General features: G+C 42.2%; 1 protein-coding gene across 1 annotated transcript; it reads right to left on the bottom strand.

Annotated features, from left to right (window-relative positions):
- Window positions 1–2,084: 2,084 nt before the first annotated feature.
- On the bottom strand, window positions 2,085–7,662 carry dmrt2b (doublesex and mab-3 related transcription factor 2b). Its single transcript, XM_035786977.2, has 3 exons — window positions 6,970–7,662; window positions 4,381–4,480; window positions 2,085–3,260 (listed from the first exon to the last, which is right to left on the bottom strand). The coding sequence occupies exons 1-3, from the start codon at window positions 7,333–7,335 to the stop codon at window positions 2,410–2,412; spliced, it is 1,317 nt and encodes a 438-aa protein (XP_035642870.1). The 5' UTR covers window positions 7,336–7,662; the 3' UTR covers window positions 2,085–2,409.
- Between the last annotated feature and the right edge of the window lie 1,287 nt (window positions 7,663–8,949).

The following is an 8,949-nucleotide window of genomic DNA, read 5'->3' as shown; positions in this document are numbered from 1 at the left end:
CCTAAGAGAGTTTACCCAGGATCGGATCCACTCTTCGCGTCCCTGGACTACACCTCTCCGTTCTTCGTGGCCTTTCTCCGCTGGAGATCTATTGGCGGATTGGATTGTCTGACTGACCGACTGACTACCACCTTTTTGTATACGGTATTTCATTTGTTTGGATGTGATGTATACTGTGATTTGTGTAGTTAGTGGTAGTTGAGGACTTAATTAAGAGTTGATCCGCTTTAAGGTTCTGTGGTAAAGTAATTGTTATATTGATTGTATGTTTAATACTGGGTTTACGCTACACGGAATGAACGGACAAACATCGCGTGACAAAAGTCACTTGAGTTCACTGAACTCCTTTACCGGGCAGGACTCTTTTTAGGCCCGAGGTACAGGACATTTCTGGAGGAACCAGAACTCATTGTGATATTATTATATGTGTGTGTGTAATCATTGTTGTTAATAATAATATAATAATATATGCCATTTAGCGGACGCTTTTATCCAAAGCGACTTACAGTCATGTGTGCATACATTCTACGTATGGGTGGTCCCGGGAATCGAACCCACTACCCTGGCGTTACAAGCGCCATGCTCTACCAACTGAGCTACAGGACACACGCAACAGAATATAGTTGTTTTTGAAGTTCTTTTCAATGTTTTAAGGGTTTATGAAAAGTTTATTTCCATCCTGACTTTTACATACGTCCTTTGTATTGGTGTAGACTTGACGGACCAGATGGGACTCATTCCCACCCAAACTAAAAGGAGAAACCAATGTTTTCTCTGGTAGGCACAACCTACCTGGCACCCCTATAAATAATAACCTCAAGTCAAAACCGTTACAGTGTGTGTGTGTGTGTGTGTGTGTGTGTGTGTGTGTGTGTGTGCGCGCGTGTGTGTTCGGGGTACCATTCTTGTGTGTGTGTGTGTATTGCAATTCTTTGGTATTTATATATTTGATGGCATTTATTAGAGAGCACGATGAAAGTGTTCAACAGGCTTGGAGGTGTTTTTCTTTGGTTTCTAATGTTCTCTCTCTCTCTCTCTCTCAGAGAGCTGCAGGCCACCAGCCTACCCATGTACTCCTATGTACTCTGTTCTCTCTCTTTCTCTCAGAGAGCTGCAGGCCACCAGCCTACCCATGTACTCCTATGTACTCTGTTCTCTCTCTCTCTCAGAGAGCTGCAGGCCACCAGCCTACCCATGTACTCCTATGTACTCTGTTCTCTATCTCTCTCTCAGAGAGCTGCAGGCCACCAGCCTACCCATGTACTCCTATGTACACTGTTCTCTATCTCTCTCTCAGAGAGCTGCAGGCCACCAGCCTACCCATGTACTCCTATGTACTCTGTTCTCTATGTCTCTCTCAGAGAGCTACAGGTCACCAGCCTACCCATGTACTCCTATGTACTCTGTTCTCTCTCTTTCTCTCAGAGAGCTGCAGGCCACCAGCCTACCCATGTACTCCTATGTACTCTGTTCTCTCTCTCTCTCAGAGAGCTGCAGGCCACCAGCCTACCCATGTACTCCTATGTACTCTGTTCTCTATCTCTCTCTCAGAGAGCTGCAGGCCACCAGCCTACCCATGTACTCCTATGTACTCTGTTCTCTCTCTTTCTCTCAGAGAGCTGCAGGCCACCAGCCTACCCATGTACTCCTATGTACTCTGTTCTCTATCTCTCTCTCAGAGAGCTGCAGGCCACCAGCCTACCTGTGTACTCCTTTCTTTCTTTGTTTTCTTTAGAATTAAAGGGATTTTTGAACACCAAATAGTTTATTTTGACAGCCTTAACCCTGTGAAGGAGGACAGGAGCCGGCAGTGTGGATACCGTGATCGGGGATGTACAAAACGCACCATGCAGCAGTTCAGGAGCTGACCTCTCTACTTTCACCTTTTCAAATTATTTTTACGTGTGAAAGCATTCTAAAAGTATCTTCTGAATGATCTAAATGTGCGAGTGTTAGTTATTTTACAGTTGCCTTAGCCAAGGGAGTATAGCACATACCACAGTATACTAATACATGAATATGACACATGAAACAGGGTTTTTTAAAAGAAAAAGAAAAAGGACAATGATATGGGAATACAAACGGGAGATTATACAACATGTTACATTGTACATGTCTACTTTATTGCTTTCAAAATACAATATCTTACAATCCTTTGAAAAATGCTGAGCAATTTAAAAAACAAACTAACAAATGTATAACATTTCAAAGTAGATTTGAGAATAAATATTCCACTAGTTACACATTTTACCATCAGTGTTGATATAGAAAATGCACTTCTGAAAAAAAATATTGGCACACTTACAGTAAAGTGCTACCAAAATATTTGTAACACCTACATTCCACTGTTTTAGATATAGCATAGACACCTCTATTTCTTGCTGGCTAACGATTTTTACCAAGAGTTCTTCAAGCCCTCAGCAGTGACTCCACTGAGAACGGTAATGGCTGCCTCGCCACTGTGGGTTTTACTGAGTTGATCTGAGGCCTTTCATGATGCCTCGTCCCCCCTGCTGACCAGTCCTTGGGTGGGAGGAGGTGAGGTTCTAAGACCCTGCTGTGCCTATAGGGTTGTTCCTCTCTCTGAAACACATGCTTAGGCTCAGAGGGAGAGTCTGAGTGTGTGAGGGCTGTTTTTGGAATGCCGAACTTTGGAGCTGTTGGAGCCGTTGGATTGTCTTTGACCCTTTTTGGCGTGGCCTTATCCCTGTCCAGATCAGCTGAGCCTTCAGAATAACTACTCCCGCTCTGTTGGAGTTGTAGTGAGGGCAGGAGTGATGGCTCTTGACAGGTCTCCCTCTTCCTGGAACACTTCCAGCTCTCTAGTGCTCTCTCCCTGACTCGCTCCATGTGTTCCAGAACCCCAGAGTTAGAGTTACACTGTGACGTGAACTGACTGTAACCATAACCGCTCTCTGCTGTGGATCGGGCCTTGACCTCTTCCTGGTAGCAGTGGAAGTCACACTCATACAGCACAGGGCCCAGTTTGTATTTGTGCACAGGCACGTAGGTGGCCACCCCGGGGTCCTTCTGTGGGAAGCAGTGGTGGGGGGAAGAGGGCAGCCCTGCCAGGGCAGGGTGGTGAAGCAGGGTGAGACCTGATAGGTCCTCCAGCTCTCTCTGTCTCAGCTCCCTCTCCAGCATCACACTCTCCAGCTCCTTATCAGCAAACGCCCTCCTCTTCCTCATCCGGGCACTGACAGAGGAGAAGTGACCTCGCTTGGACCAGGGTCCGTCCTCATTTACTGGGGGTTTGTAGCCTATAAGGAAGTAAACAAGACTGATGTCATTTACCTGTCTAATGATTAATATGATACACTCTTAGAAAAAAGAGTTCCAAAAGTGTTCTGTGGCTGTCCCCATAGGATAACCTTTTTTGGTTCATGTAGAACCCTTTTTGGTTCCAGGTAGAACTCTTGGGTTCCATGTAGAACCCTTTCCACAGAGGGTTCTACATGGAACCCAAAAGGATTCTACCTCAATCAATCAATCAAATGTATTTATAAATCTCTTTTTACATCAGCAGATGTCACAAAGTGCTATACAGAAACCCAACCTAGAACCAAAAGGGCTTCTTCAAAGGGTTCTCTTATGGGGACAGCCGTAGAACCCTTTTTGGTTTTAGATAGCACTTTTTTTTCTCAGAGTACCTGAAAACACGTTCTGTTTTAATATAATCACATCACAAAGTTTATTTAGGTAAATTAAGTCAAAATTAATCTAAATTCAAGAACGGCACCCCATCAAAATTCATAAAGGCCAAGTAGATGCTCTAAACACAGTTGTGATGGCATGGCCTAGTGTGTGTACACATTCATGTGCTTACTCAGGGGAAAGAAGAAGAAACAAACCTCAAAACAACATTGTCCCTCCCAACCGCTCGCTGGTAAACACAATGTGTAATTCTATATCCTCTCATTTGCATAATTTGTATTACCCAAGGTGTGTCACTGAGACATACTCTCTGAGATACTCTTGAAGTATATAGGTGCACTGGTGTATCACTCATACCCTCTAAGATACTCTTAGCTAGAATTCTAGGTGATACATACCCTCTACGATACTCTTAGCTAGAATTCTAGGTGATACATACCCTCTACGATACTCTTAGCTACGATTCTAGGTGATTCATACCCTCTAAGATACTCTTAGCTAGAATTCTAGGTGATACATACCCTCTACGATACTCTTAGCTACGATTCTAGGTGATTCATACCCTCTAAGATACTCTTAGCTAGATATCTAGGTGATTCATACCCTCTAAGATACTCTTAGCTAGAATTCTAGGTGATACATACCCTCTAAGATACTCTTAGCTAGAATTCTAGGTGATACATACCCTCTAAGATACTCTTAGCTAGGATGCTAGGTGATACATACCCTCTAAGATACTCTTAGCTAGGATGCTAGGTGCTCTGGTGTAGCGTTGATACGCTGTGCGAGGTAATGGTGCGGCTGTTCCTCTGACCCCTTTTTTACCCTGCAGAGGAGAGATAATAAACATTGAAATATATTTACATATGCATTAACCCCACGCTGTAAATACATTTAAAAAAAGAAGAGTTGTTTCAACTAATTATTATCAAGTAGCTTGTTCCACAACCTTTTTTAGTTTACTCAACTTCCGATCAAAGTGTTACCTGAACTTTTATTTTTCAGTTGGCCCAAACTTAGCCCTAACTTGAGAATACTTAGGCAAAAAAACAGTCAACTTAAAATGTGTTTGCTCAACTTGTCTCATATGTTCATACAATTCTTATTTGGGCATCTTCACTAAAGAAGGCTGTGGAACTACTTACTCACACAGTGCTTTTGACATACAATGTTTTCAACTGACATATTTGACACACGTTCACATTGTGCATGTTCATTTATACAGTTCATCACCTGGGATTTGAACTCACAATCTCTTGGTTCATGGCATACCAATGTCCCTGCTAAACCACCATGTCTGTGTCAATTACTGATTTCACCTGTATTGCTACACTTCAAAGTACATTCACTTCAAAGTACATCTATTTTATTGATCATAGTGATTCAGGAGTATCATTAAAACAGGTTAATATGCCCCACCAACATTAGACAACTAGACAGAAAGCCCTCAAATTTCTGAAATAAGTAAATAAAATCAATGATGAGAGAATAATGATTAAGTGATAATTGACACAGACATGGTGGAGTAGGAGGAAGAATGCAGGTGAAGACATTTTGAATTATAGTTACTGCATAAATGAACATGCACAATGTCTTAATGTGTGTCAAAGTGTGTATTTCTAGTTGAAAGAACATATGAGTTGAGCAAACAGATCATTTTAAGTAGACTGAAATTTTTGCCCAATTTAAAAAAAGTTGGAGCTAAGTTTGGGCCAGCAAAAAAAGTTTGGGTAACACTTTGACCAAAATCTTTAGTAAACTACCCTTACTTAATAACAATTAGTTGAAACAACGAAATAAAATGTAGAACATGGGGAAATGATGATGGAGTAATGTATTACATTAATAAACCAGGTATGTAAGTACAGTCATAACCTCTGTAATGTATTGTAGGCTACTGCATGAAGTTGCTAGTTTGTTACAGAATCATTACAATTGAGTGTTCTTGATGTAAGGCCTACAATTTCTATGATACAATGCTTGTGAGTGTAAACAAATGAGTTTTATGAGTGGAATAACTAAATCTATACTGAACAAAAATGTAAACGCAACATGTAAAGTCCATGTTTCATGAGCTGAAATAAAAGATTACAGAAATGTTCCATAAACTCAAAATGCTTATTTCTCAAAAATGTTGTGGACAAATTTGTTTATATCCCTGTTAGTGAGCGTTTCTCTTATTATCCAAGATAATCCATCCACCTGACAGGTGTGGCATATCAAGAAGCTGATTAAACAGCATGATCATTACACAGGTACACCTTCTGCTAGGGACACTAAAAGGCCACTAAAAAAATGCAGTTTTGCCACACAACACAATGCCACAGATGCCTCAAGTTTTGAGGGAGAGTGCAATTGGAATGCTGACTGCAGGAATGTCCACCAGAGCTGTTGCCAGAGAATTGAATGTTAATTTCTCTACCATAAGCCACCTCCAACGTTGTTTTAGAGAATTTGGCAGTACGTCCAACCGGTCTCACAACCACAGACCACGTGTAACCACGACAGCCCAGGACCTTCACATCCGGCTTCTTCACCTGCGGGATCATCTGAGACCAGCCACCCGGACAGCTGAATCTGAGGAGTATTTATGTCTGTAATAAAGCCCTTTTGTGGGGGAAAACTAATTCTGATTGGCTGGGCCTGGCTCCCCAGTGTGTGGCTCTGGCTCCCCAGTGGGTGGGCCTATGCCCTCCCAGGCCCACATATGGCTACGCCCCTGCACAGTCATGTGAAATCCATAGATTAGGGCCTCATTTATTTATTTCAATTCACTGATTTCCTTCTATGAACTGTAACTCAGTAAAATCATTGAAATTGTTGCATGTTGATTTTCTATTTATGTTCAGTATAAATAAAACAAATATATCAGGAAAACATACCCTATGCTATCCACAAATGTAAAGCAAAAACAGCCTATGTTTTTTTCAGGGAATATGGAACAATATTGTTCTTGTTTTCATCATCACAAAGGTTAAAAAGCAATGTATATGAATCTGCTTTGTCACACACTATCTAAGAGAATATATAAATCATAGGCAACTTTCTTTTTTTTACATAGATTAGGACAATTCATTGTTCTCGTGTTTCAATTTCCACATTTCTCTATCAGAGCAAATGCAGACAAAAAGGAATAGGTGCATGATGCACATGGGTTAGTCATCATATCTGACCTGTATTAACCTGTAATTACATCATCATGGACTGACACAAGTTACAAAACATTTACATACAGCATTTAGGCCTACATGATATGATAATTATCTTTCTTAAATTATATCCTGCCAGTAAAAGTCAGATGTCCCTGACACTCACCTCTGTCGCCTGTTGTCTCCGCAGGGCGACTTGCGCAGCCATCACTCGTTGCCGCTCCACCACGAGAACACAGTTCGCGCACTGGCAGTCACGCCAGCGACAGAAGCGCTTGTGGCCTTTGAGACAAGACACGACGCCGTGGTTCCGACAGCGGGCGCATTTGGGGCTGCGGGTCGACTTGCGCGGCGTCTGCAGCGAATGCTGTTCCGTGACCACCTTCGCTCCTTTCTCCGCGCTGCCGTGCCGCTCCTCGGGCAGGCATCCGTCGAGACTTTCCACATCAATCTCCTCATCATCGAATTCGAGTTTCAGAGCATTAAGCTTGGTCGTCTCTAGCTGTAGGCCTCTTTCCAATTGAGTGGACATCTATGAGAAATTCCTTCCACGCTGTTGCAGTGCTGTATTCCCCACTTTAAAAGTTGTTAAGTTGTTGAAGCGCACCGTTCTGTTTGGCTGAACAGAACAGTCAATCTGTAAGCAGGGAGACGAGACTTTTGAAACCGCCAGACTTCTGAAATGTTAAGCTCCCAGCTGTTCTCTGACATTCGACAGAGTTTTTTTCCGAGGACGGAGGCGAGGAGCACACACGGCGCTCCTGGCTGGTGAGATGAGACACAACGTGGTAGTAGGATATGTTCGCTCACAGCACAGCCTGCATGTAGCCTGGCAACCTACTTTAACCTTCAGACACCACACCACATTTTTATTGGACGTACAAATGTGCGAATCTCTAGACATCTTCAACGTCATCAGTGTTACATTAATGCAGGTTAACCCCTCCTGTTCACATTTGGAACGTTCGCACAGCGCGCGCACCTGTCAGTAACTTGTCACTCATATCAGTACATTTAGGTAGCTTATTTCCCTAAATAGTTGTTCTTAGTGTTCCCTATATCAATTTGAACATGTACTCATTTTTGAACAATTCTGTGACTCGTTATGAGTACATTGTAGGTCCAAACCGTGCAAAACAAATATGTAATGTATGGTTGATAACTACACCCCTTTTTTAAATTGATGTGATACAGACACACCATGTAGCGCTGGGCCAGTAACGGGAAGGTTGCCGGATTGAATCCCCGAGCTGACAAGGTAAAAATATGTCGTTCTGCCCCTGAACTAGGCAGTTTACCCACTGTTCCCCGGTAGGCCTTCATTATGAATAAGAATTTGTTCTTAACTGACTTGCCTAGTTAAATAAAGGGTACATTTAAAACGTTTAGAAAACATAAATAGTCAAATGAAGCGTAAATGAAACACAGTGTAATGAATTAGGCCTGCTCTTGACATAGGTGAGGAGGACAGTAAAACTATTTTCACACCAAGGTGAGTTTAGACATGAGAGAGAAACGAGGCGAAATGTGATTTTTTTTTACACATTGCACGGCACGGCACACGCCTCAGGGAGCAGAGTTATATTTGGAGAGCATGGCGTCACCACAGACAGAGCAGAGGGGAAAGTGAAACGAATTATATTTTCCCATTTACCTGGCAGTTCTCTTTACTCCCTCACAGTCATAAATGCTCTTGAATTATTCAGGTTTTTGGCCGAAATTGAGTTCAGAATATTCTCAATGTTTCTCTTTAATTCCTGTGCATGAAACTGAATCACTTTACTGAGACCAATGATTCCTCTTAAAAATACATTATAGCCTATGTCTCATGGGTATTGTAGAATATGTTTGGCAATAATATAGACATAGACATCAATATTCAATTACTAACATTTTCAACCCGACATTTTCAATATCTCCCTGTCCGAGTCTGTAATACCAACATGTTTTAAGCAGACCACCATAGTCCCTGTGCCCAAGAACACCAAGGTAACCTGCCTAAATGACTACAGACCCGCAGCACTCACGTCAGTAGCCATGAAGTGCTTTGAAAAGCTGGTCATGGTTCACATCAACACCATTATCCCAGAAACCCTAGACCCACTCCAATTTGCATACCGCCCTAACAGATCCACAGATGATGCAA

Source organism: Oncorhynchus keta, chromosome 1, assembly GCF_023373465.1.
Source record: "Oncorhynchus keta strain PuntledgeMale-10-30-2019 chromosome 1, Oket_V2, whole genome shotgun sequence".
Classification (NCBI taxonomy): Eukaryota; Metazoa; Chordata; class Actinopteri; order Salmoniformes; family Salmonidae; genus Oncorhynchus; species Oncorhynchus keta.
Note: the sequence above shows the minus strand (reverse complement) of the source record. Positions and strands in the feature narration are given on the sequence as shown.

Bases quoted from the DNA above. Each gene is read 5' to 3' on its own strand.
- dmrt2b (XM_035786977.2), bottom strand. From the start codon at position 7,335: ATGTCCACTCAATTGGAAAGAGGCCTACAGCTAGAGACGACCAAGCTT. The intron at 4,481-6,969 runs GTGAGTGTCAGG...TCTCCTCTGCAG, and splicing joins GGAGACAACAGGCGACAGAG to GGTAAAAAAGGGGTCAGAGG. The intron at 3,261-4,380 runs GTATGTATCACC...ACTTCCTTATAG, and splicing joins AGCTAAGAGTATCTTAGAGG to GCTACAAACCCCCAGTAAAT.